This window comes from Alosa pseudoharengus, unplaced genomic scaffold, assembly GCF_046254945.1.
Source record: "Alosa pseudoharengus isolate Yale_2024_CS ecotype anadromous, Long Island Sound unplaced genomic scaffold, YU_APseudo_1.1 YU_APseudo_1.1_scf_21, whole genome shotgun sequence".
Lineage (NCBI taxonomy): Eukaryota > Metazoa > Chordata > Actinopteri > Clupeiformes > Clupeidae > Alosa > Alosa pseudoharengus.
The window spans coordinates 31,615,787-31,642,354 of record NW_027468674.1 but is presented as its reverse complement, the minus strand read 5'-3'; the positions used below and the strand labels follow the sequence as shown (position 1 = coordinate 31,642,354).

The window sequence follows — 26,568 nt, the reverse complement described above, 5'->3', positions numbered from 1 at the left end:
GTGGGAATGAGTCATTGATATGCCATCTGTTTATTTACATGTAGAGGGTCAACACAAAAAAGGATTTAAGGCTTGAATGATCTCTGTTAATGTTGAAGTTTCTTTTATATGCACTCAAAGTTACTTTTGAAGTTAATTCAAAAAATGTGTGTGTGCGTGTGATTCTTATCTTTAGCAAATCAGATGGAGGAGTGTGCCGTGGACTACCGCATCATCAATCCCAAAGCCATCACCATGGGCCAGCTGTACGGCTGCTTCGACCCGGTGAGCCACGAGTGGTCCGACGGTGTGCTGGCCACCTCCTTCCGTGAGCAGGCCCAGTCTATCTCTGATGACCGGCAGTGGATCCTGTTTGACGGGCCCATCGATGCTGTCTGGATTGAGAACATGAACACTGTGCTGGATGACAATAAGAAAGTGAGTCAACACTGAAGCCTCAATTGAAAGTGCCACCCACCTAATTGACAAAGCCAAGTCTGTGTGTAGGTCTCCTTAAGAACTACTTTACAAGTGAATTAGTCTGTATTAATTATTTTAATAACATGTTTTTTCACTTCACTTTTTCTAGCTGTGTCTGATGAGTGGTGAGATCATTCAAATGAGCTCAAAGATGAGTTTGATCTTTGAAACAGCTGATTTGGAGCAGGCCTCTCCAGCTACTGTGAGCAGGTATCATACCATCCTGATTCCCACACACCAAAACACACTAATAACAAACATACTAACATATTCACTAATATGCACACTTACAAAGAAGCTACAAAGGGAAAGGGAATTAAGAACCAGTTTAAAGCAAGAATGTCTTGCTATAGTATCTGTGCAGGACCATTTAAAATGTGTGTGTGTGTGTGTGCGTGTGCGTGTGCGTGTGCGTGTGCATGTGTGTAGGTGTGGTATGATTTACATGGAGCCCCATCAGCTTGGCTGGACTCCCCTGAGAGACTCCTACATGGACACACTCCCCAAGAGCCTCAGTGAGGAGCACATGGAACTGGTGAGAGTTACACTCCGACTCCGACACACACACACACACACACACACACACACACACACACACACACACACACACACACACACACACACACACACACACACACACACACACACACACACACACACACACACACACACACACACACACGCTTATATGTAACACTCCAGTACACACAACTATGAGAAGACCTTGGAAAAACATGTCACTAACAGGACTCTGTTGTTTTAAAAGGTGAAAGACCTGTTTGATTGGCTTCTTCAGCCAAGTCTGGACTTCATTACCCATGAGTGCCGTTTCCTGGTGCAGACGTCCCCCATTCACCTTGCCTACAGTCTTATGCGGCTGTACACCTGCCTAATGGGTGAGTGATACAGGGTCATTCAAGCTAACAGAAACAAACACTCAAGCACACACACTCATCACATACACACTATCCACAATACTCTTATATTCTTATGCTCATATGTGTGTGTGTGTGTGTGTGTGCTTTTTTTCTTATGAAAGATGAGATTGCGGTTTCTGGTGAGGATGGGAAGGAGCCTATGTCCAGCCAACAGATGACCATGTGGCTGCAGGGCCTCTTCTTATTCGCTCTCGTTTGGACTGTGGGCGGAACCATCAATGGTGACAGCAGGAAGAAGTTTGATGGATTTTTCCGGAACCTGATCTCTGGCACTGACCCCGATCACCCACGGCCCAAGAGCGTCAAACTCACAAAGGCCAACATCTTCCCTGAGAGAGGTCTGCCACAAAGACATGTAACATATCGCACAACAACAGCACACAACTACCCCTGTGTGACATGACATGTACAATATGTCTGTCTCTGAAACTGAAATCTCTGCTGTGTGTTTGTATTCTTTGTTGGCGTAGGCACAGTGTATGACTACTACTTCCACAAACAAGGGCCAGGACAGTGGAACACATGGACAGACTCAATTACGAAGGAAGAGAGCACCATCGCTCCCAACGCTAATGTATGTCACACATGCAAGTCTGCCCAATGTCAAACCACTAAACAACAGAGCACCTGTGAGTAAACACACACAATATTTCCTCTCACACTGTGTTGCAACATTTGGTTGAAATCCTCTGCAGGTGTCAGACCTGATCATCCCCACTATGGAAACGGCACGTCAGCTCTTTTTTCTGCGCACCTACGTGGCACATGAGGTGGCCACCCTGTTTGTGGGGCCCACGGGCACAGGCAAGTCCATCATCACCGCCAACTTCCTGATGAGCCTGCCCAAGGAGAACTACACGCCCAACTGCATCAACTTCTCTGCTCGGACCTCAGCCAATCAGACACAAGATATCGTCATGTCCAAGCTGGACCGTAGGCGCAAGGGCGTGTTTGGTCCACCTATGGGAAAGAAGTGTGTCATTTACGTAGGTAAGGAGAGGAACGAGTGGAACTGTGTGTATAGGTGCAGGTGTGTGTCTCTCTGTGTGTGTGTATACGTGTATGTGTTTTAAAAACCAATTAGTACTGGAGAGACCCATCTCAGTGTAGTTGTAAAGTCGTGACCTTTGACCTCTTGGCTCCCAGATGACCTGAACATGCCAGCAAAGGAGATCTATGGGGCACAGCCTCCTATTGAGATTCTGAGGCAGCTCATTGATCACGCCCACTGGTACGACAGGAAGGACACGTCCCGGCAGGACATCGTTGACGTGCTGCTTATCACGGCCATGGGGCCCCCTGGTGGTGGAAGAAATGACATCACAGGTGCAGTAAAGACCTTAGCACAGGCTTCTTGCTGACTTCCTGTGCATCTTTTTGACATGCCCTCCTCTTGTCCTTTTGGTGTCTATTTCAGGTCGTTTCACGCGCCACCTCAATGTGGTCTCCATTGACTCATTTGACGATGAGACACTCAGCAAGATCTTCACATCAATCACTGACTGGCACTTTGCCAAAGGGTTCGATGCTGCCTTCTCCAGGTCAGTTCAGAATGCTTTCTGCCCAACACCACCACCAGTGAGTTTCCTTAGGCAACAAAGGCCCTGCAACTTAATGATGAGGGACTGAGTATGTCTGTGAATGTTAACTGTTGCAGACTGGGTAAGATCATGGTCCAGGCCACCATGGCAGTGTATAAAGATGCTATAGATGCCTTCCTGCCAACTCCCTCGAAGTCCCATTACATCTTCAACCTGCGAGACTTCAGCCGAGTCATAAAAGGAGTGCTGCTCGCTCCAGCCACACACTTGAAGGCAAGCACACACATCCCACACACACAACTCATGTCTGTGTGTTGATAAACACTGAATATGTTGTGTAGTGAGGTAGATTTATCACCATCAGATGTTTACACACAGGAGGGTGATAAGCTGATCCGTCTCTGGATCCATGAAATATACCGGGTATTCTATGACCGTCTCATTGACAATGAAGACAGAAAAACCTTCTTCAACATTGTGAAGGAGAGAACCTCAGACTACTTCAAACAAAGCATGGACAAGGTGAGACACTGGCTTCATAGAACACTTCAGTGACTTCCTGTCTCCCTCCATCCGCAATTCCTTTCATCCCTCTTTCTACATTCATCCCTCCTCTCTGCTCATCAACTCTCTCTCTCTCTCTCTCTTATCTCCACAGCTCATGGGTCATCTGACACTGTCTGGCAAAGTGGAGGACGACGACGTCCGCAGCCTCTTCTTCGGCGACTACACCAAGCCCGACTCTGACACGCGCTCCTACGACGAGATCACCGACCTGAAGGCGCTGACGGCCATCATGGAACACTACCTGGACGAGTTCAACAACGTGAGCAAGGCGCCCATGTCGCTGGTCATGTTCAAGTTCGCCATCGAGCACATCTCGCGCATCTGCCGCGTCCTCAAGCAGGACAGCGGGCACCTGCTGCTGGTGGGCATCGGCGGCTCGGGCCGGCAGAGCGCCACCAAGCTGGGCACCTTCATCAACGACTACGAGCTCTTCCAGATCGAGCTGACGCGCACCTACAGTATGGCGGACTGGCGCGACGACGTCAAGCGTGTGATGCTGAAGGCGGGCATGGAGGGCAAGAGGACGGTGTTCCTGTTCAGCGACGGGCAGGTGAAGGACGAGGCGATGGTGGAGGACATCAACATGCTGCTGAACACGGGTGACGTGCCCAACATCTTCGCTGCAGACGAACGCGCCGACATCATTGATAAGATGCAGGGCGTGGCGCGTCTGGAGGGCAAGAAGATCGATGCCACGCCCCTCTCAATGTACAACTACTTCATCGACCGCGTCAAAGCCCACTTGCACATCGTCCTGGGTACAGGCTGCATCTGAACACCTGATGACCTTCTGTATCTCCAGGAAGAACATTCATTCTAATCCAAATGCTAATCTTCACCATGTTGTTTATGTTTACCTGTGTTGCAGCGATGAGTCCCATTGGTGATGCCTTCCGTAACCGGTTGCGGATGTTCCCGTCACTGATCAACTGCTGCACGATAGACTGGTTCCAGGCCTGGCCCGCAGACGCTCTGGAGATGGTCGCCCACACATTCCTAAAGGATGTGGAACTGGAGGACAACATCAGAACAGCGTGAGTCTCCATTGTAAACTACTTCAACAACAGTCAATCAACAGTGCAAACACACATACAGACATCCCTATAAATTCCTATGCTTTGTGAAGACTTTTTTTGTTCACACTAATAGGATACTGCATGTGCTACAACATTTAATTTTTTATTTTGCTACATCCTTTCTCAAGCACAACAACCTCAACTATGTTTCCATTTCTTCTCTCTCTCATGTTCTCTGTCAGTGTGGTGGACATGTGTAAGACGTTCCAGGAGAGCGTGCGTCAGCTGGGTCAGAGGTTCTACTCTCAGCTGCGCCGGCACAACTATGTGACGCCCACCTCCTACCTGGAGCTCATCCTCACTTTCAAGACCCTGCTGGGCTCACGCAGGGACCAGGTGAACACCTTCAGGAACCGATACCTGGTCGGCCTGGAGAAGTTGGACTTCGCCTCCTCTCAGGTGAGACACACACAGACACACACACACACACACACACACGCTTTACAGGAAAATCGATATAGTTAAAGATCCTAGTGATCGTATTGGCTCGACTAAAACCTGTACCTGTAGTTAATCAAAAGTCCACTTTGTTTTCCAGGTGGCAGTGATGCAAGAAGAGCTGACTGCATTGCAGCCCGAGCTGATAAAGACATCGGCAGAGACAGACGCCATGATGAAGAAGATCGAGAAGGAGACAGTGGAGGTGGATGCCAAGAAAGAACTGGTGGCCGCCGACGAAAAAGTAGCCAATGAGGCAGCAGCGGCAGCCAAGGCTATTAAAGTATGTGTATCACTCCGAACAGGAACTTACCCTCATACAAACAGCAAAACAGTTACTGATGGATGGTTTACCTATCTAAATGTATGTGTGTGTGTGTGTGTGTGTGTGTGTGTGTGTGTGTGTGTGTGTGTGTGTGTGTGTTAGGATGAGTGTGAGGGGGATCTGGCTGAAGCCATGCCTGCTCTGGAGGCTGCCCTCTCAGCTCTGGACACTCTGAAGCCTGCAGACATCACTGTGGTCAAGTCCATGACCAATCCACCCGCTGCCGTCAAACTGGTCATGGAGTCCATCTGTGTCATGAAGGGCATCAAGCCTGAGAGGAAGCCTGATCCCGGTGGCTCAGGTCAGGGTTCAGAGCTTATTATTAGTGTATTAATTTGGCCAGTTGAGATATTTATATGATGAAAAGGTAATTATATAATCAATCACATGTTGGTATTATATGCAGCATCCTGTGTGTGTCGTGGTCTACAGGTAAAATGATTGAGGACTACTGGGGCAACTCCAAGAAGCTCTTGAGTGACCTCCATTTCCTGGACAGCCTCAAGGCCTTTGACAAAGACAACATTCCCCCAGCCAACATCAAACGGATTCGCGAGAAGTTCATCGACCACCCAGACTTCCAGCCGGCTCTCATCAAGAATGTGTCATCCGCATGCGAAGGGCTCTGCAAATGGGTGCGTGCCATGGAGGTGTACGAGCGTGTGGCCAAGGTGGTGGCGCCCAAGAAAGAGCGTCTCCAGGCGGCCGAGTCGGAGCTAGCCGTCCAGATGGCCACACTAGAGGTGAAGCGGGGCGAGCTGAAGGAAGTGGAGGACCGTCTGCAGGCTCTCAACGACACCTTCGAGGAGATGAACCAGAAGAAGAAGGACCTGGAGGACAACATTGAACTGTGTTCCCAGAAGCTCATCAGAGCGGAGAAGCTGATTGGTGGACTAGGTGGGGAGAAGGACCGCTGGACGGAGGCTGCCCACAACCTGGGCTTCAAGTACACCAACCTCACTGGGGACGTCCTCCTGTCCTCGGGCACAGTGTCCTACTTGGGCGCGTTCACGGTGGACTACCGCGTTGAGTGCCAACATGCCTGGCATCGGCTGTGCCAACAGAAGAAAGTGCCCTGCTCTGACGACTTCACCCTCAGCAACACTCTCGGAAACCAAGTGTTGATTCGACAGTGGCAGATTGCGGGGCTACCTGTGGACGCATTCTCAACTGACAATGGTATCATTGTGACTAACTCAAGGCGATGGCCACTGATGATTGACCCACAAGGCCAGGCCAACAAGTGGGTAAAGAACATGGAGAAGGCCGATAAGTTAGCTGTCATCAAAATCTCAGACCCAACTTATGTCAGAACCTTGGAAAATTCCATCCAGTTTGGCACACCGGTTCTGATGGAGAACATTGGGGAGGAGCTGGATGCTGTTCTGGAGCCAGTCCTCCTGAAACAGACGTTCCGGCAACAGGGTGTTGAGTACATGAAGATTGGCGAGAACATTGTGGAGTATTCCAGAGACTTCCGCTTCTACATGACCACGGGGCTCAGGAATCCGCACTACCTTCCCGAGGTAGCCGTGAAGGTGTGCCTGATCAACTTCATGATCACGCCCCTGGGGCTGGAGGACCAGCTGCTGGGCATCGTGGCGGCCATGGAGAAGCCTGAGCTGGAGGAGAAGAAGAACCAGCTGATCCTGGAGGGCGCCGCCAACAACAAGCAGCTCAAGGAGATTGAGGACAAGATCCTGGAGGTGCTCTCCTCGTCGCAGGGGAACATCCTGGAGGACGAGACCGCCATCAAGGTGCTGTCCTCCTCCAAGATCTTGTCTGAGGAGATCTCAGAGAAGCAGAAGGTAGCGAACATCACCGAGCAGGAGATCGACGACACCCGCATGGGCTATCGGCCAGTGGCCGAGCACTCGTCCATCCTGTTCTTCTGCGTGTCGGACTTGGCCAACATTGAGCCCATGTACCAGAACTCGCTCACCTGGTTCATCAACTTGTACCTGAACTCCATCGGCCAGAGTGTCCGCAGCGACGACCTGAACATACGCATCGACAACATCATCGCTCACTTCACCATCAGCATCTACAACAACGTGTGCCGCTCGCTCTTCGAGAAGGACAAGCTGCTCTTCTCGCTGCTGCTGACCGTGGGCATCATGAACGGCCAGGGGCAGATTGACGACCAAGTCTGGCGCTTCTTGCTCACAGGGGGCATCGCCCTGGAGAACCCGCACCCCAACCCGGCCCCCGAGTGGCTCTCCGACAAGTCCTGGTCGGAGATTGTGCGCGCCTCCGAGCTCTGCAACCTGAAGGGCTTCTATGAGCATGTGCAGGATAACGTGGAGAAGTGGAGGCAACTCTACGACTCCAGCCGACCCCACGGGGAGCAGCTGCCGGACAACTGGCGCGTGCTGGAGGGCATGGACCGCCTGGTGGTGCTACGCTGCTTCAGGCCTGATAAGCTGGTGCCTGCTATCCAGGAGTTCATTGTGGTGAACATGGGCCGGCCATATATCGAGCCCCCCACTTTTGACCTCAGTGGCAGCTATGATGACTCAAACTGCTGCTCCCCCCTCATTTTCATTCTATCACCAGGGTCTGATCCTACTGCTGGTAAGACCCATGTATGCTCATATACATACAAACATGCTGACAACAATGTATGGGCTGTCACATATTGTTATAATTTAATCTCATTCAAGAAAGTCTTGAAAATGCCAGATTGTGCTGTCTCTTGTATTATGCTGATATCTGTTCAAGGCCTCAGGGGTTTCAGGAGTTTGTGTCTGGGACTGTGGTCATGCAAAGCAACTAAAACACACCTGTTTGTTTCTTTTCCAGGTTTACTGAAATTTGCAGAGGACCTGGGGATGGGAGGCAGTAGGACCCAGACGATCTCCCTGGGGCAGGGCCAGGGCCCCATAGCGCAGCTTATGATCGAGAAGGCCCTGAAGGATGGGGGCTGGGTGGTGCTGCAGAACTGCCATCTGGCCACTAGCTGGATGCCCACCCTGGAGAAGATCTGTGAGGAGGTCATCGTCCCTGACAACACACACCCCAGTTTCAGGTGAATACACAGGAATATACGACATACACTAAATAAAAGATGTAAAAAAAAACACCACCAGACAGACTCAAAACAGTCTTGATGATTAAGAAAAACCTGACATGCATCACATATATAAATAAGTATATTATAGAAAGGATATAGTATAAGTATATTATTATATTAAGTATAAGTATATTATACAATGAGTATTCATTGTGCACACACTGTGTATTCAGAAATCCATCCAATTCCGATGGTTTTGAAATACATCTCTCACACAATCTGTTGAGACACTGAATCTGAATCTTTCCTGAATCCCTCAGGTTATGGCTGACCAGCTACCCCTCTGACAAGTTCCCTGTGAGCATCCTGCAGAACGGGGTGAAGATGACCAATGAGCCGCCCAAAGGCCTGCGTGCCAACGTCCTGCGCGCTTACCTCAGCGACCCCATCTCTGACCCCAACTTCTTCCTCAGCTCCAGCAAGCAGGAGATCTGGCAGAAGCTGCTCTTCGGAATCTGCTTCTTCCACGCGCTGGTGCAGGAGAGACGAACCTACGGGCCACTGGGTCAGAATATGCATACTTCTCCTTGACTGTGTGATGCTTGATTTACATATTACATATGTATTACATATTTGCTTATGGGCAACATACCTCAAGGACAGGGCTATGCAGTATCAGTGTTGTTAGATTTAATTTTCCAAAATCTTGTAAATAAACTATTAACAGGTTTAATAGAACTACCAATGTTTTATCAGGAAATTCCCCCATAATCTCACATGTACACACACTTGACGTTACATCTGATAGTGTGAAGACAGTGAAGATTGGACTATGATGTTGTTTAGTTGAAAAATGAACCCATCCTTCTGTTGTTTGTATGTATTGCGTAGGCTGGAATATACCATATGAGTTTAATGAGTCAGACCTGAGGATCACTATGCGACAGATCCACATGTTCCTGGAGGAGTATGAGGAGGTTCCACTAGAGGCTCTCACCTACTTAACTGGTTAGACACACACGCACGCACGCACGCACGCACGCACGCACGCACGCACGCACACACACACACACACACACACACACACACACACACACACACACACACACACACACACACACACACTTAAAAGTTGAATGAGGGCTTTCCTCTTCATCTCTTCATGAATGAAAATATAAAAAATTAAAACATCAAGACAATATAGCTTCCCAAAATGCCATTAAATTCACTGTAATTATTAGTTTTATATATGAAACTTAAAATGTAGAGTCATAACTGTATGTGGTGCACATATTTAAGACTGGACGTATGGTTTTCTCACCAGGGGAGTGTAACTATGGAGGCAGGGTGACTGATGACAAGGACAGGAGACTGCTGCTCTCCCTGCTGTCCATCTTCTTCAACACAGAGATACTGGAGCACGACTGCTATAAGTTGTGTGAGGGAGACCTCTACTATGTCCCCGTTCACGGTCCCTATGAGGTACTGTACGCACACTGTCATTACCGCAATCACTTGCACAGTTATTGTGCAAACACACTTCACTATTCTACACTATTTCCTTACTGATCTAGGAGTTGCATCACAAAGTAGTTTGGATCTTAAAAAGGTAAATGTTACCTGTGAATTTCAGTCATTAAATCTCAATCTTTCCTCAGAGCTACGTCGAGTACATCCGAAATCTGCCAATCAATGCTGAACCTGGTGTGTTTGGCCTGCATAGCAATGCCGATATCACCAAGGACAACCAGGAGACTAATCAGCTCCTAGATGGAGTTCTGTTGACCCTACCCAGGCAGACAGGAGGAGGGGCCAAGTCACCACAGGTGAGGATGTGGGTTTGACCTCAGTCTGACTGATGTGGGTTTGACACCACCAGCTAAATTCTTGAATGATTTGAATGTTTTTGTGTTTATGGAGATTTTTCACATAGATCTCTGTTTCTTGGGGTCACCGAGTACTGTCGGTACGAAAAAACCTATCTAGCTTGAGTTGCTGCAGCTACAGTGCTACACTCTGGGGGCATGAACTGGGGGCTGCTTACCTTTAACTGAGTGTATTATCCAATCATAAAACACTGATTCATAGACATTCTACTGTGTGTGTGTTTGAATGTAGGACATTGTGGATGAGTTGGCAGAGGATATTCTCTGCAGGTTACCAGCAGATTTTGACTTGGAGATGGTGATAAAAAAATACCCAGTGCTCTACGAGGAATCGATGAACACGGTGCTAAGACAGGAACTCATTCGCTTCAACAGGTATGATACTGAAAGTAATTGTAGGTGAATAATTACTTAATATTGATCTTAGACTGGCGAACTTCAGGAAAAACTCAGGAATCAGGTTTATTATGTTACAAGCTGAGAGAGAGTACAAAAAAAGGTCTATGGTCTATGTAGGCCTAGCCCAGGCCTGAGGCCTAGGTTGGCCTGTAGCCAACTTATCCTCTCTTCCGCTACATCCTTAGTCCAAGTCTAGAAAATCTGATCTGACAACCATTGCAGTTTAGTTACTTTTAAATGTTTTAAACAAAGAACAAAATGGCGCCAAGAACAATCCCACTTGGTTGGCTCTTCACTTGGTATCAGACACACCTACTCACACCCACTTCACACCTATATGAATAGCATGAGGAGAGATATCTTATATATCAGAAATATCACTTATAGAATGTTCCAAACATTCTCACAATCGCATCATTACAATCCTTGTAATGAGACTATCAAAATGATACCAGACATGAATACATTTACATTTCATGATACATGGATACATTATATCAAGGTAGCATCCTTTGTCTTGTGTAAGTGATAGGCCTTAAACCAGGACATTAGCATTCCATTGGGGGAGGGGATGGGGTCTTTGTTTAAAACCATGAAGGGTTACATGGCTAACTAAAAGTAGTCTTGAAGTTAAATTATTATCCATTTTAACCATACATTTTTATTGCTATCAATACACACAAGCACACTCACAAACACAAAGGGCCAGTCTCTCAGACGTTGATCAAGCCTATTCCTAAAAGAAAATGTATATCTCCATTGAAAAAAGCTTTTAGTCTAGGACTATGTTTAATCCATGTATAGGAAATCAGTCCAAAATGTCTCAAACCATGCATCTCTTAAAAGATTATTATCTCATAAAATCATATATTTATTAATCACTTTATAATTCTGTAGCGGCATGTTAAGATTGATAATCGGAGAACTGCTGAGAAGCAATGATGTACTGCGGTGCTTCTTGTGCTTACTGATTGCTGACTGGACTGACGGTGTGCCTCTGTTTGTGATGTTTGCTGATCAGGCTGACCAATGTGGTGCGCAGCACTCTGGTCAACATCCGGCGGGCTCTCAAGGGCCAGGTGGTGATGTCGTCGGAGCTGGAGGGCGTGTTCAACAGCATGCTGGTGGGACGCGTTCCCGCTGTGTGGGCTGCACGCTCCTACCCCTCTCTCAAACCGCTGGGCAGCTACATCACTGACCTGTTCCAGAGACTCCACTTCCTCCAGGTGGCAACTCACTCGGAACTCTGAACTATCTGAACAAAAAACACACAACAGACAAATAAGAATTAAAAAGACACATAGGGCTTTTCTAAGTGCTCAATGCGCTTTACTGTAAAGAAGGGAACCTCATTACAACCATCACCACTCACCTGTTTAGATGTCTGTTGTAGATTAATTAAGTGCATCTTAAGTGCATTAAGTGCTTACTGTCTTTGACCTCTGGTGTCTTTTTTTCTGTGTATCGTGAAGGACTGGATTGATAATGGACCCCCAAGCGTTTTCTGGGTGTCCGGGTTCTACTTCACACAGTCCTTCCTCACAGGAGTCTCCCAGAACTACGCGCGCAGATATACCATCCCCATTGACTACATCGGTTTTGAGTTTGAGGTGAGAAGTGTGCTAGTAGCATGTGAAGTAGACAGTGGAGATGAGGGGGCGAGACTTTCTTTGCTCACTCTGTGTTTATGTCTGCATGTCTCAGGTGACCAAATATGAGACCGGTGTTAAGAAGAAGCCGGCTGACGGCGCCTACGTTCGTGGCCTCTTCCTGGAGGGAGCACGCTGGGACCGCGAAAACATGGTCATCGGTGAGTCCCTTCCCAAGATCCTCTTTGACACTCTGCCCATCATCTGGCTCAAGCCGGGCGAGAGCTCCAAGTTCAAGCACGAGAATGTGTACGTGTGTCCGGTGTACAAGACCAGTGCCCGGCGTGGGACTCTGTCCACCACTGGCCACTCCACCAACTACGTGCTGCCAATCGAGCTTCCCTCTGACCGACCTCAGAAGCACTGGATCAACCGGGGGGTGGCCTGCTTGTGCCAGCTGGACGACTGAGGAGGATCAGATGTTCACAGACATACATACATAGAATGGACTGAGTCTAAAAACACAATGTCTATTAAAAACGTTATCACATCAGGTATGTGCAATCCAGTATGTTAACGGTGCCAATCACTTTTGCTTAGAATACCTCAGGATACTTGTGAGTGTGAGGGCTGACTTGAGTTTACAGGAACACAGACATAAGGAATTGGTTTTAAGTGGAGCAGTGATTCATAAACATGTAAAATCCATGTAAACATAGAAATGTAACAAACATTGAAAGCAGCTACAGGCAGGTCTGTGCATTTCACTTTCACAGTATATTGCTGCTGGATAGAGCTGTTAACCAAATGAAGGATATAAGGAATGTTGTGACCTTCTTAAAAAGGTGTTCAGTTTCATTTCTTTTATTCTACCCACACAGTAATCATTCAAAAATTAAATTATCCAATGTAATACAAAGAGAAAATCAGTCATGCAAAAACTCATTATCAAACCTAATATGGCCTACAGCAAGCATTGTGAAAACGGTTGTAGTTGATCTCAATTCAAATTTAATTTACAGTAACAGGTATAAGAATATTGTTCATTTTGGCAGTTATTTCTTTGTTTACTTGGCCCAAACAGTTTCAGCATAGCGGGTTGCACACAACATAGTGTGATTCAACACTTCTACCCTTCACACCCTTCACGAGAAGTGTGATAAAACACAGCACTAAGTTAACTGAGAATCATTCAACCATAGAAGCAGGTTTTGTAAGAAATGTTTAATATAATAAAACAAAATAAATATTTTACATTGGATGGCAGTATGAACACCTACAGTGACAGACTGACTGTGTCTATAACTGTGTCTGATGTGTCCATACATTTTGTTCTTATTTGACAAATAATTACATCTTTAATTTAATGTTTAGGTGAAGTTGCACATGTACTGTTTTGAATACGTAAGACTTGTTATTGTGCGTATACAATTATTGTGCGTATACAATTATGTGCGCTTTCATGAGTGTGTGCGTCACGTGTCATCATCATGAGACTGTAAATACACAGGTTTGGCTTGTTTCCTCAGTTTCTGTTGTCCTCGAAACTTCCTTCCTTTCTGTGTGGCCAGTCCCATTGGAGGCAGATAGGTCTATGAAATAAGCAGACAGGAAAAAATACCTCAGAGAAGAGCTATGTTGAGACACAACACAACTAACACAATGGCCTAATGAGGCTAATACTGAACATAAACACAAAATAAACATTTTAGTTTTTGCTCTCATTCTTCCTGAGTTCTATGTACACAAAAGATTTATTTGTTCACAGATCTGGTAAAAATGTCTATTAGTGAGCATTTCACCTGTGCATTCAGTTCAAAATCAACTGGTTTGGTGGATAGCCCTCCAGTCAACATGCTAGTTGCACGCTCCCTCAAAGCTTGTAATGTCGATGGTATTGTGTTGTGACAAAACTGAACCTTTTAGTGTAGCCTTTACTGTGACCAGACCAAGAGAAGGCAATTTCTCAAAATTTGAGAGAAATAAGCCTTTTGTGTGCATAGAAGACATATCATATTCATGGAAAATGGGAGAAAAACAAAAAGTACTGGGTGTAATTTTTTGTTCAGTATAGTTGGAAGCACTTGGTTTGGTTTCAACAATGATCTTTGGACTCACTGGTCTGGGATATGGGTTCCTGTAATGCAGCCCTGAAACAGAATTAATAAATTAATTTGACAGCTGTTTTTTTTATCTAGAGTGCATGGGAAAATAGTTAGAATCTTAAAATTTGACCAAACTTACCTATTTCTATTCTTGCATTGCATTCATCTAAGCACTTTTTTATAGACTCTTGTTCTGTTAACTAAACAAAAAGAGATGAGTTGAGGCAGAGTAATTAATTCAGCATCCTTTAGAACCAAAAAATGTGTTAATGGATTATTCAATCATTTCACACCTGCTGGTTTTGTCGAAACAGGGTTTGGGCTTCTTGTACAATGTAGCGTCTCTCAGTGTCAGTGTCATGCTGCAGGGCGCTTTGAGCCTGCCAGCTCCGTGCAATCCTGAAAATCCTCCGGTACAGTGAAAGCACCTCTGCACGGGTCACTGAACTCATTGGTGTTGATTATAATGCAAATACCTATTCAAGACACAACATTGTCAAATATAACCTCCTCTTTAGGTTGACTAAATTGGGGTTGCATTTTCAATCATTTGTCTAAGTAGTTAAGAAGGCATAATAATGTATGTGTTTACTTTGATTTTGGCAAATTAAGCTACATGAATTTTGCTTTTATGAAATCTTTAAATTCAATACAATGTCTGAAAGAAGGGAAAGTGCTGAATTTGATTCGAAGTGGCTCTTTCATTCTTTATTTGTGAACTTTGTAGTATTCAGTTTGTTCTTGGCACACAGTGAAGTTAAACTTCATTTAATTTTATTTCCCTTAGTTGATTATACTTAGTCGTCGTCTACTTAGTAGATTTTTTTCTTACGACAAGAGGCTAATTTCACTCATCTGCACATCAAACATCATAGAAATGCATTTATTTGCAATATTTTGATAGGCAGTCATGACAGATTGAGGAAAATAATGTAAACGTTTATTGTTTGTGCCAAAGCCAGTGTCTTTTGTTCATAAAATATTACAACCCAACATACAATTCCAACTGCCTACTTTTGAATGTTGAGGTTATTTTAACTAATGAACCACAAAATCTAAAACCATTTCAGTGTTGGCCAACATGATTCAAGTATGATTGACTACAAGAACAGTACCAAAAATAACCACATGGGAGCACTATTTATCTACTTTAAAGGTGTTTTAAAGGCGTTTGGTGGCTTAAGGCATGTATGCAAAAGTCCAGGGGTCGGCATCCTTAGATGTAATAAAATGATATCTGCTGGAAATGTTGATGTGGTGTCATAACTAAACTTAAGATTGAAAATATTATTGATGTGGCATAGGCTACTAATTAGCAATATCCTTAGCATCAATCAACCAAGTTCAAAGAAGAGATAAGTCAGAACATGTGACATTAGTCGACCAAAGCGGTTTAATGAGAAAGGGTGGCTCTCATGCAGTCTACTCTCTCTAAGAAAGGCACGTAGATTGTGTATTGGTCGAATAGACAAATCCGTCAGAACATTAGCCAGTATTTCTGAGCAGACATGGGTTACTGTTCAGCTAGCTGCGTTAATAAACCACTCACTAAAATCAAGAACTATTGCCATGAAACGAACGATATATCATATATTTAGCGAGAAGCGAGAAAAGACATTCCCTCAGTCTCTAGACGTATAAAATTGAGTAATGACAATTTGACCTACCAAATACTGCGCCTTCATTCATGCGCTGTCAACATCAACACGTCGCACAATTGATGACATCAGCAATATGTCATCGCATTCAAAGCTACGCATATTTTGCGCAGTCACAGGGGTTTTAATCAGGGTTTACAGTGTCTACATTTTTAGATATTTTGAACTCACCAAATCCAGTTTAATGAGATATAATTATTTGACTGTATATTTATATACGTGTTAAGTTCAACAATAACAGATAAGTAGAAATATTTAATTTTAAATATGTATAGGTCTTTCATATAGGACACAACCTTCTGCGTTGAAGAGGAGCCGGTTTAAACCCTTTAAACCTGAGAGGCAGAGCCTATCAGGCCGTGTTCAGCCGTGGAGATCGCTGTTTCTCCGCAGGAAATGATGCGGGGAAAATTCCCATAATGTCCAGTCAATGACTAAGAGGATAGGAGCAACACAAAGAAACTGTAAATTCTCAAACAAGCTGTTTAAGCTTGTTCCGGGGATAATTTTAGCTGTCGAAAAGGGCAGACACTTTGATTTCTATGATTGTTACATTTTTTGCATCACCGAGCCTATGCTAAAAAACGAAGGATTTGTAGTATATAGCTAATATGTTAGCTAGCTAGTGTTAGCTTGCTGGCTAGCTAAATACGACAGGGCTGTTTTGTCGTTGTCTATGTGGAACTCACCACGATTGAAGTGATGATCGTGAATTACGTGGAAATACAGTTTACGATTTAGCAGGTAAGATCATGGTACAAATGAAAGTTTGCGTAGTTGTCAATTCAGTGGAACAAGTTGTCATCATAACTTTTGATATCACTTTCACGTCTTCAACTTTTAACAACTGTATAGCAATCTAGGTGTAGCCAGCGAGCTAGCTACATTCATCCAGCTAGCTCGCTAAGTAGACAGTCGGTAGTCTGTGTCGTTAGCGTTATTGTATCCAGCTTAGTGGATGCTAGCTTTTGGTTAAGAGACTGCTCCAGTTTTTTTTATCTTGTAAATTGAATGTTTGACTGGTTCCAATGTGCTTTGAGTGCACTGGTCGCCAAGTCAAAAAGTTATATTACGCCTTAATGACATTCTGGGCACGTCTCTAGCTAGTTAGTGTCCATTGAACAGTAGCAGTGTAAATAAGCTAAGTTAGCCATGTTAACCAGTTAGCAAAGTACAGCTTCTATCATTGACGGACGGGGTAGGAAAAGTATATTAGTTTTCGTCAAACTAGCATCAAGTGGGCATTGTATACAGTTAACCAAGAGCATGGCTACACAGAGCTAAATTGCTCTACCAGAGTAAACATACCATCACCTAATTCGTGTTTAGTTACTGTTATCCAAAACTTAACTAGTTGATCATTGGAACATAGCTTCTAGTGGCCCGAGGCTGACACGCAATACCAAAACACCGAACACCAATGCAGCGCCATTAAAGTCATGGATTATTTAACTAGATACAGTAACGTTACCTAACCTTACTCTGGCAGCGTATCCACCGCCTAGTGAGATCAAATGTTGCTTTGGGAAGGTACCCTTTTTGAATGAGCTCACTGTTCATACTTGGGGCCAGGTTTCACCGCTAACATACATGCTTTAAAATCTGAAAGGGAGTGTTGTAGCCCCGGCCTCCTAGGAGGTGTACACAGTACATGTGTAGGTCCTTGCCCGAACATGTTCCGGTTAGACACCTACACCTACACAGGGGATAGTGTTTGGGATATCTAAGCATTTCTGTTCCTGTAACATTAAGTGGTGAGAAGTTCGACACTAGCATCTGTTCCCACTAGTTTAGACTCATTCTCTGGAAGTCATACAATACAGTTCCTCTTTACACTGGTCTGCTGATCTTCTTCCCCGCTGATTCACAGCCAGCAGCTCATCAGATGAGAGACCTTTCTTATCTCGTGAATCATCCTGTCCACCTTATCCCATTGCCTGCCCTGTTCTCATCAATGGACTGAGAAGCTGACTCTCTTGCTAAAGAATCTCTCAACAGTCATACCATTTCCTGTTTGTTCTTGAACGAGGGAGGTTTGGACAGAAATAGGGATGAGCGAGTCAGTTTGGGATTACATTTTGAAATACTCCGATTTTATGACAACCTATAACTTGACTATACGTAGTATCTTACAATGAAGCTATTCTAGCAGTTTCATCAATGAGTGACGTGTTTAGTTCCAGCAGTATAATGTAGCTACCTGGTCACCCATCTCATATTTCCAGCTCACAGCAGAATGCGTCACATACAAAGAGACACATTATGCAGACACATTTTAACATCCATGTGTGCATTTGCAGTTATGTGTGCCTCAGGTCATGTTTTTCTCTATTTGAAACGTTTGGTGTATATTTGTTTGTGAAAGCACAGCTGATGTCAAGGTCACCCCAATGCCCCTCTCTCAGATGACACCCCTGCTCATCATTCAGTTGCCGTGGTGAGTATTCTCTTCCCATCATCCTTGTGATGACGGTCATCAGATCCCTTTCTGAATAAACTAAGCAGATTGGTGTTTTTTTCAGCTGCTGGGTTAAACCAGTATACTTTGCTCTGTGCCTATAATACCCTGTGAAGTCTCCCAAACCCATTGAGGATTCTGCTGCCTATAAGATCAGAATTGCGGTAATTAATGAAGTGCAAGTTTAACACAAAAAGGCAAGCATGATGCCCCTTAAAAGAGAAACTCAGCAGAATCCCCTCACAGCACTGCGTCTGTCAGCTCTTCTCAGCGAGTCTTCCCCCACAGCCCACGGCCGTCTCCACGAGCGCCAGGAGCTGCAGTCTTGCTTCCATCCTTGTTGATGCGTGCAGAACGGAAGTGTCTCCCCTGTGTGCTAGGTGTGCTGATGTGTTAAATTGCACTAAATGAGGGAGATTTTTTAAGCCTCCGCTGATGGTAGTAACTTTGAAATGTTCTCGGACTCTGCTGAGGTGTCTATCTTCTGTGTGTATTATCGGAAGTCTTTAACAACTAAATGAAAATAGAGATGCCTTTATATGGTATGTTATGTTTGGAACTTTAGTGGCCACTTTGGATATCTACCTGTATGTTTGTTAATGTATCGGTGTGTGTGTGTGTGTGTGTTTGTTTTTCACAGGGCCTGAGGGCATGTTGAGGAGTGTCGGCCAGCCAGATCACCGGGGTGCAGACGGAGCTGAGCAGACCTGAAGAGGAGCGGAGAGGAGGAGAGTCAGTGAGAGTGTGAGAGAGAGACATGGGCCAGTGCGTCACAAAGTGCAAAAACCCCACCTCCTCTCTGGGCAGCAAGAGTGGAGACAAGGAGAAGTCCCACGGCAAGAAGGGCGGGGGAGGCGGCGGAGGAGGGGGGCACAAGGAAGACCCCTGTCCCAAGAGCTCTGCCGAGCCCGTCTACAACGGCACCAAGGCCCCCGATGTGACCGTGGAGACCAGCGTCGCCCCGCCACCGGTGCACGGGGAGGGTCTGAAGGAGGAAGGCTGGGCGGAGGGCGACGGCGTATCGCTGCGGCGGATCGAGGAGATGTTCCTGCGCTACAAGGACAAGCAGGAGGACGCCATCCTGGAGGAGGGCATGGAGTGCTTCTGTGAGGACCTGCATGTGGACCCCGCCGAGTTCCGCGTCCTCGTGCTGGCCTGGAAGTTCCAGGCGGCCACCATGTGCAAGTTTACAAGGTGAGCAGGCTGCCTGATAAACACCTCCTGCAGTGGGGCTGTGTCAGTGATTGAGTTTTCATGTGTTGAGGTCAGATAAGGTGTGTGTTTACAAAGGGATGGGTGAGGCACATGGGCACACGTGTGTGCAGACCGCAGCTGGACAGCAGAATGTAGCTGTGAAAAAGCAGGGCCTAGTGATAATGAATTAAACATTAGCCCCGTTATATTTCCAGCATTCCATAATGTGATAAGAGTAAGACAAGTTTTCTTTTTTTCCGGCATATGGATATTGAAAATATGCTAAGTAAAGTGTGTGAGCTATCATAGATATTGTACAATTACCAAATATTCCCCCAAGTGAAGTGTGTTTGCCAGATGGTGATTGTGTAAGATGCACATTTCTGTATCTGTCAGTGATAAAGATTAAAAACCTGCCAACACATAATTTATTACATCTTTCCTAAGCATGAACACTGACAGACATCATTTGAGGACAGTTCAGCATCTGCTTGCCTCTTTGGGTTATTTATGTTGCAGAGGAAACTCCCTTGTTAATCATCATGTAATTCCACACACGAGAGTGTTGGTCTAAAGTGTTTCAGTGGAATCTGATCTATAGGTATTTGTTTTATACTATTTTACCATTGTGGAACATAGCCATCTCATAGTCAACTTCCTGAACATCTGGTTTAGATACTGGCCAGTAATAGCCGTCATTCATGTAATTCTGCACCAAGAGGCATCCAGGTGTTAAATATTTGTAGGGAATCCAGCTCAAGGTGAAAGGTTCATTTTCTCTGATGAATCACATACAAATGCCAGTTGACAGTTGGTCACAGCACCACACCAGTTGTCAGATACTTGGTGCTCCCTTCAGCCTGATCATTACCTGCGTCCTCAGTAGTGCACCTCCAACTTAATCATGCTCATGGATGAATCATCTTCTGTGCAACCATCATCCATGGATATTTTCTAGCCTTATTCAAGGGTGTGTTGTCATTTGAAACTCCATTCACCACAACTGGAGTGAAGCATATCTGTCCATTTTTTCCTGTTGATCATGGTCAAGTATCTATATCTAATGAAGTAGAGAGAAACCATGTCCTCTGCCGGAGAGGACTGTGACCGCACATGATATAGTTGACTTGAGATTGAGGCCAGGAGACCCTGCTGGAGTGGACTGCCAGTCATTCAGTCTGTCACCAGAGGAGTTAGCAAGGGTGTGTCTGTCAAGCAGGGAAATGCCACATCACATCTCAGTCTGCAATTTATCATTCAGTACTGTTAATAATTCACTGACTTCTACGGATGTGACACACACACACACACACACAAACCTGTTAGTTATTCATAATATGATAAATGTAAATCAAATTATGTTGATAAAAGGTAGGTAGGTTTGGGCTTAGAGTGAATATTACAGTGAATATCCAAAATATGATTTGTAGTTGTGTGTCTCACGTTTACTTGCACACACCATCTTTACCTTCCCACTAGTGAGTGCATATTGTGATTTTGTCAGTGTTCAAACCTGAAAAGAGTTTTTCATGGTCAGCTGAGCTGTAGTTGACCACTGAGCTTAACTTGGGCCACTCAGTGGTCAGTCTGAGGTTATGTATATATGTAGGGAGGTTATGTATATATGTAGGGAGTGTTCCGTGTCAAGGGCATGAATTGAAATTGTAGAAAGCCTATAACGGAGGGATCTCACTTTTGACAGAACCTCTATTGGGTGGATACGTTCACAAGACATTTGCATTAGATGTACTGTCACAGGTCTCCTCCTCAGCTATCTACAGTAATCGTCATAGATATATGAGCATGTTACCCTGCTGTGTTACACTTTCAGCTTTTCCTGCTCTTTTTACTTCAATCCATTATTTTACATACATATGCTGATGTTCAGTGTACAGGATAAAGACACATTGTGAAATTGCATAAAATAATATGATAGCACTTGTCTTGGTCCTCTAAAAGAACACCGAACACAGTTTCATTGCTCTGCTGTGTAAAGTGTGATGTATTTCCACAGACCAGGAAGGTGTGGTGGTAGGGTTTTGGGTCACCCTGCTCTAACCTATTGACATTCAGCTGGAGTGAGGGCTGTTTTTTAGGATACATGGAGTCATGACCTGTCAGGTGTAGAACTGACCCCTGACCCCTTCTGTCCCTTTGATGTCCTATCCAGCCTGTGTCACTGTGTTTGTCCGGCTCTCACTAGCAGGTGGGCTGTGACCTGTCTGGAAACGAAACTGAAAGAACAGCTGACCTTGCTGGACTTGTCTTCCTGCTTGGCTCTCTTGCGAGCTCAGGCCCAGGGCCTTGGCTACGGGTTCTGACCAAGGTGGCTCAGCTCTGTGTGTTTCATCACAGTTTTGTTTTTCTTTCCACGTTTACTGCGCAGAAGAGTCAACCAATGCTTTTGAGCGTTAGCCTTCATGCCGGACAGATTGACCCCCCACTTGGGGTACGTGAGCAGGCCAGCAGCCTGTTTGTACGTGGGAATAGCAGACCTGTAGGCGGCAGTTGTGCTGACAGACAGGCAGCACAATCTCATTGTCTGCTCAGAGTCCGCCACAACATGTGGTCAAGCTCTGCTTCTCTATAATGTCTGCTTGTTGGTATTGTTGTGGGAGGAGTATTTGTTTGTTTTTTTCAGTCTGTTGAAACTGTACAGGTAGTGGTAGTGAACTCCATCCTAGTATTGAGTCATTCTTTTGTTTTGTTTTGTTTATTTTATTTAACTCCACTTTATTTAACACCCTCAGTGTTTAGCATTCTACAGTGCTGTTGTCCAATGTTGAGTTATGTTATTCTTACAGCAGTCAAGGCTTGTACTGTCCTGTACTATACAACCAGGCTGATATGGGGACGCGATTGTCTACAGGAGCAATTTGTAGCACGGTGTTGTTAAGGCTTTGTCTAGCTCTGAAATCTACTTTCAGGTCAATGGATTTCAGCAGCTTTCTGCTGAAATTGTCAGGCTATATCATCATTTGGTGCTTTCAGACCCTGATGGATAAAATCTTAACCCTGCCTTAAGTTATTTCCCAACTGACTGTTATTTTGTTCAGAAATATTGAGTTACAGCAGAAAGCTGTTAGGTATAACTTTTAAAGTATTTTCAATTACCAGTCCATTGCTGAAAATGTTCTCATACCATTCTCATAAGATCAGTTCAGCGATCAATGGATATTAGCTTTGATGGGTTTACTCTGGGTGTATATATCTACGTGTGTTTACTGACTCACCAAGGAAACCTGTTGAGTGTGTGAAAGTCAGATGGGTTGCAGTCTCACGCCCTCATGGTCTCAGGCCTGCTCTCTTGTCGCTAACGCCACGTTCATATTGTCCTGTTCACACCACCAGCTCAGCTTTAAGGGTTAAAAAGGGCCTCTCACGATCCTGTGTCTTTCTGTTCTTAAAAATATATGACCATGTTTAGGTGTTTAGATAAAATACTCTCACCTACATTTATCTGATTGGAGTATATGGCATTTACAGTATGGAATGGGCATGCACATTTTTGATAGGTACAATCTTACAAATGACACCTATTAGAGTTCTGTTGGTAAAGCCAGTATAAGTCAAGGGGCTCAGGTAATATGCATCAAATTGCTGTGCCACACAGTTTGTGGTAGAGATGAGATTTGAATCCTCTGCTTTGAATCAGTCATCCACTCCGTATTCAAATCCAAGTTAAGTCTAGCGTGTGGGTCCAAGACGAGTCACAAATAACATACCTCAGTCCTGAAATTGAGTACCACATAGCTGCTAGGATCCAATGGAAAAAGCTGTGCAGGCTCTTCACAGGGGTGTTAAGGCGGTGTATAGAATATAGCTAACTATTTTGGACTTGGTGTGTCTGGGCATATGCAGTCAAGTGTGCGTGTGTGTGTCTGTGTCTGTGTGTGTGTGTGTGTGTGTGTGTGAATGTTTCTATCTGATTAGAGGGTTGAGAGGGTGTTGTGCCGTTCTGCTGCTGGTTATGTAAATATAATGCCTTTTTAGTGCACTTGTTCTGATCTTTGTTGTTGCTGTTCCTCTTTTCATCTCTAACTGTCTTTTCCTGTTTATCTCTCTCTGTCTCCTTCCCATTTCTGCACCTTCTTTCTGTTTCTCTTTCACTCCTTCCTCCCTCGGCCTCTGTCCTCCCCCCCCCCCCTCTGCAGGAAGGAGTTTGTGGAGGGCTGCCGGGCCATCCAGGCGGACAGTGTGGAGGGCATCTGCTCGCGCTTCTCCGTGCTGATGGAGGAGGCGCGCGGCGAGGAGAGCTTCAAGGACCTGTATCGCTTCACCTTCCAGTTCGGCCTGGACGTGGACGAGGGCCAGCGCTCGCTGCAGCGCGGCATCGCCGTGGCGCTCTGGCGGCTGGTCTTCACGCAGGACACGCCGCCGGTGCTGGAGCACTGGCTGGACTTCCTGTCGGAGAACCCGTGCGGCGTGCGCGGCATCTCGCGCGACACCTGGAACATGTTCCTCAACTTCACGCAGAGCATCGGGCCCGACCTGAGCAACTACAGCGAGGACGAGGCCTGGCCCAGCCTCTTCGACTCCTTCGTGGAGTGGGAGACGGAGCGCCGGAGGAGAGAACAGGAGGCTGAGGACGAGAGGTGGAGGGGGATGGGGGGAGGAGGAGGAGAGGAGGAGGGGGAGTGCCCACCCCCCTCTGTCACAGACTGCTCAGATGGGGCAGCAGCACAGGGCTGGACTTCTCACTGACTGCGCTGTGAGGCATGCTGGGATATGAACCCTTGAGATGGCCTTGATGGATATGAGTATTACTGTTTCATTACCCATCTATATTTCACCGTTATTAATATGATTATTTTGGCTGCTTGGGGAGGACGGCCCCCTCCTCCCTCCCCTTCCCCCCCTCCCGGCCCCACCCATTCTCGTGTTTTTATAAAAGGGCTCTGTAATGAAATGGTGTTTTTAAGCACTTCTATTTAACTTATTGTTTTATTTTGTAAATGATTGTTTTGGTATTCAACATTTGGGTTTTGGAGAGTTCACAACCCCCCCACCCCTATTCCCACCCCAACCCCTGCTCAGGACCCCTGTGTTTTGAGCAACCCCCCCCCCCCCACTCCAGAAGCCCTGGTGACTGGAAAGAGAGTGGCTGCCCATGGGCAGCTGCATCTCAGTCCACCGATTGCTGCCCCCTAGGTTCACTACTTTTGTTCACTTCGCCTGCAAGGTCTGTGTGTGAGAGAGGGGAGGGGAGGAGAGGAGAGGAGAGGAGTGCATGTCGAGGGGATGCACCTTTTATGAGGTGTGCTGTTCACACATTACCAAGCAAGGGCAGTGAACGCCTGAGCCAATCACAACCAAACCAGGACACCACATGTGAACCTTGAGGATTCCTCCTCAGAGGTGAACGAGGGAGAGAGGAGAGAGCACCCTGTGGGGTGACCGAACAAGAGCTAAAGGAGGGATGCAGGGTATGACATGAATTGGGCTAATGTCTTAGATAGTCAGCCTTAAAGCATTGCACAAGAGGGTATCATAAACCATTTCGATACCAAAAAATCAGGCACAGTGTGTCCATGAAAGAAATCACAACCATACCTTCCACCAAGTTATAGAATTTGTGTTCGGCATCATTCAAGACTCCAGCAGAATGAGTGCCCTGACCTTAATGCCTGGCCCAGAGTGTGGATCTGTGTGGCCGTCATGACTGCAAGGTGATTCAGCAGAAACGAGCTGATGAGATGTGGGAGAGCCCTCCGCTGCTGCACTGAGATTGTCCCAGGATGTCCCAGTCACCTCTCTTAAAAGCCCTCTTTAAGAGGCATTTGTACTGAACCAAAGCACCATGTTGCCCAACTACGTATCTGTTCAAACCATTGTAGAAAACAAGTATTATTCTGGAATCCACAGAATCATTTAAGAACACTGATATCTGATGTATCCAAGTCAGTATGTATTATTTTTGATTTGAAATGATTTTGCCCCTCTCGTAAGTTGGACAATGTCCTTTGGATGACTGACATGCCATTCTTGTGGCTCTCTTAATGTGGTGGTGACATCAAAAAGATTGTGAGATAATGTTTGCTGAAGAGTGAAGGGAGTATATTTTTGGACCAGGTATCCCTTTCTCTTCCTGTCTCCTCATTACAGTCTCTTGCACGCTTCAACCTCTTTAAGCCGGGAAGTACTCTACATAACATTTAATGAAGAAGGGAAATTGCTGCCTAAGTAATAAAATAGTAATGGGAACATTACACACAACTATATAAGGGCCCTGTGTTGCAGTAAAAAAGTGTTGCTGATGCTGAATGTTTGGAGAGGACACGGAGGTGTTGGCACCAGAGGCTGTGTGTGAGTGGATGGGAGTGTGTGTGTGTGTGTGTGCGAGTGCGTTTGTTATTGTGTGTGTACAAAGATGGCACTCTTTGGCCTCTGTTGCCAAACACTTAAATCTCACAGGGATCCTCATTCTTTATCCTTTGGCCTCGGTTCTGTTTTCTTTCCTCCTCCGGCTGGACCCCTCTGCCCCCCGCCCTTCAGCTCGCAGTGTGTGATTCCTGAGGATGCCTGTGACCAGACACGTGTGATTGTTTGGAAGGTGCTTGCTGTGATCAGGTTTATTTTTGCGGTTTACATTTTACATTTACAGTGGTTTCATTTCACTTTCCTTTGTCTGGTTTTTATATAAAAATGCAATGATTTATAACAAATAAAATGGAGTGGACAGTGAACCACAAAATGTTATCTCTCTCCTCTCCGTGGTTTCTTGGTTATCAGCGCCATCCAGTGGCTAGAATTGGTACTGTAGTATTACAATGAAAGTTACCCATGCGACGCGAACCTCTTGTACCTTCACATTTCAGGATATGATCCTATTCTGCCAACGAGCATACTGGCTTTCGATGGCAATACTTACAACTTCAACCTTTTTCATGTTGTCAATGTCAACGATGTTGCTGTGCTGCGC

At 45.6% G+C, this 26,568-nt stretch overlaps 3 protein-coding genes across 5 annotated transcripts in view; 2 read left to right on the top strand and 1 right to left on the bottom strand.

The window, feature by feature from the left end:
- The window catches only part of dnah3 (dynein axonemal heavy chain 3), a 29,763-nt gene extending 17,063 nt beyond the window's left edge, over positions 1–12,700 (top strand). Inside the window, exons 36-61 of the mRNA XM_076298829.1 lie at positions 176–417; positions 569–669; positions 889–994; positions 1,226–1,355; positions 1,499–1,735; positions 1,868–1,971; positions 2,093–2,387; positions 2,544–2,723; positions 2,815–2,938; positions 3,055–3,211; positions 3,317–3,460; positions 3,597–4,263; positions 4,374–4,539; positions 4,764–4,980; positions 5,120–5,302; positions 5,447–5,645; positions 5,777–7,918; positions 8,147–8,372; positions 8,678–8,922; positions 9,249–9,365; positions 9,682–9,839; positions 10,016–10,183; positions 10,476–10,618; positions 11,664–11,868; positions 12,115–12,252; positions 12,347–12,700. Of these exons, the coding sequence (XP_076154944.1) occupies positions 176–417; positions 569–669; positions 889–994; positions 1,226–1,355; positions 1,499–1,735; positions 1,868–1,971; positions 2,093–2,387; positions 2,544–2,723; positions 2,815–2,938; positions 3,055–3,211; positions 3,317–3,460; positions 3,597–4,263; positions 4,374–4,539; positions 4,764–4,980; positions 5,120–5,302; positions 5,447–5,645; positions 5,777–7,918; positions 8,147–8,372; positions 8,678–8,922; positions 9,249–9,365; positions 9,682–9,839; positions 10,016–10,183; positions 10,476–10,618; positions 11,664–11,868; positions 12,115–12,252; positions 12,347–12,700 (7,148 nt within the window). The remainder of the gene's footprint in view (positions 1–175; positions 418–568; positions 670–888; positions 995–1,225; positions 1,356–1,498; positions 1,736–1,867; positions 1,972–2,092; positions 2,388–2,543; positions 2,724–2,814; positions 2,939–3,054; positions 3,212–3,316; positions 3,461–3,596; positions 4,264–4,373; positions 4,540–4,763; positions 4,981–5,119; positions 5,303–5,446; positions 5,646–5,776; positions 7,919–8,146; positions 8,373–8,677; positions 8,923–9,248; positions 9,366–9,681; positions 9,840–10,015; positions 10,184–10,475; positions 10,619–11,663; positions 11,869–12,114; positions 12,253–12,346) is intronic.
- Positions 12,701–13,436: 736 nt separating this feature from the next.
- lyrm1 (LYR motif containing 1) lies at positions 13,437–17,517 on the bottom strand. Of its 2 annotated transcripts, none has more exons than XM_076298638.1 (5): positions 17,471–17,517; positions 14,630–14,812; positions 14,476–14,536; positions 14,350–14,381; positions 13,437–13,823 (listed from the first exon to the last, which is right to left on the bottom strand). In XM_076298638.1, the coding sequence occupies exons 2-5, from the start codon at positions 14,786–14,788 to the stop codon at positions 13,707–13,709; spliced, it is 369 nt and encodes a 122-aa protein (XP_076154753.1). In that variant the 5' UTR covers positions 14,789–14,812; positions 17,471–17,517; the 3' UTR covers positions 13,437–13,706. The 2 variants fall into 2 exon arrangements, with proteins under 2 accessions (XP_076154753.1, XP_076154752.1); XM_076298637.1 differs by lacking the exon at positions 17,471–17,517 and adding an exon at positions 16,004–16,042.
- dcun1d3 (defective in cullin neddylation 1 domain containing 3) lies at positions 16,295–26,345 on the top strand. 2 transcript variants are annotated; one of them, XM_076298636.1, is made up of 4 exons: positions 16,295–16,738; positions 18,365–18,431; positions 19,093–19,646; positions 23,801–26,345. In XM_076298636.1, exons 3-4 carry the CDS (start codon positions 19,210–19,212, stop codon positions 24,348–24,350), a joined length of 987 nt encoding a protein of 328 aa, XP_076154751.1. In that variant the 5' UTR covers positions 16,295–16,738; positions 18,365–18,431; positions 19,093–19,209; the 3' UTR covers positions 24,351–26,345. The 2 variants fall into 2 exon arrangements, with proteins under 2 accessions (XP_076154751.1, XP_076154750.1); XM_076298635.1 differs by having other exon boundaries at positions 18,360–18,431.
- Positions 26,346–26,568: the final 223 nt, after the last annotated feature.

Coding starts and splice junctions, on each gene's coding strand:
- lyrm1 (XM_076298638.1), bottom strand. CDS start 14,788: ATGAGTTCAGTGACCCGTGCAGAGGTGCTTTCACTGTACCGGAGGATT. Junction 14,537..14,629: donor TGTTTCGACAAAACCAGCAG/GTGTGAAATGAT, acceptor CTTTTTGTTTAG/TTAACAGAACAAGAGTCTAT. Junction 13,824..14,349: donor GGAACCCATATCCCAGACCA/GTGAGTCCAAAG, acceptor CTTATTTCATAG/ACCTATCTGCCTCCAATGGG.
- dcun1d3 (XM_076298636.1), top strand. CDS start 19,210: ATGGGCCAGTGCGTCACAAAGTGCAAAAACCCCACCTCCTCTCTGGGC. Junction 19,647..23,800: donor ACCATGTGCAAGTTTACAAG/GTGAGCAGGCTG, acceptor CCCCCTCTGCAG/GAAGGAGTTTGTGGAGGGCT.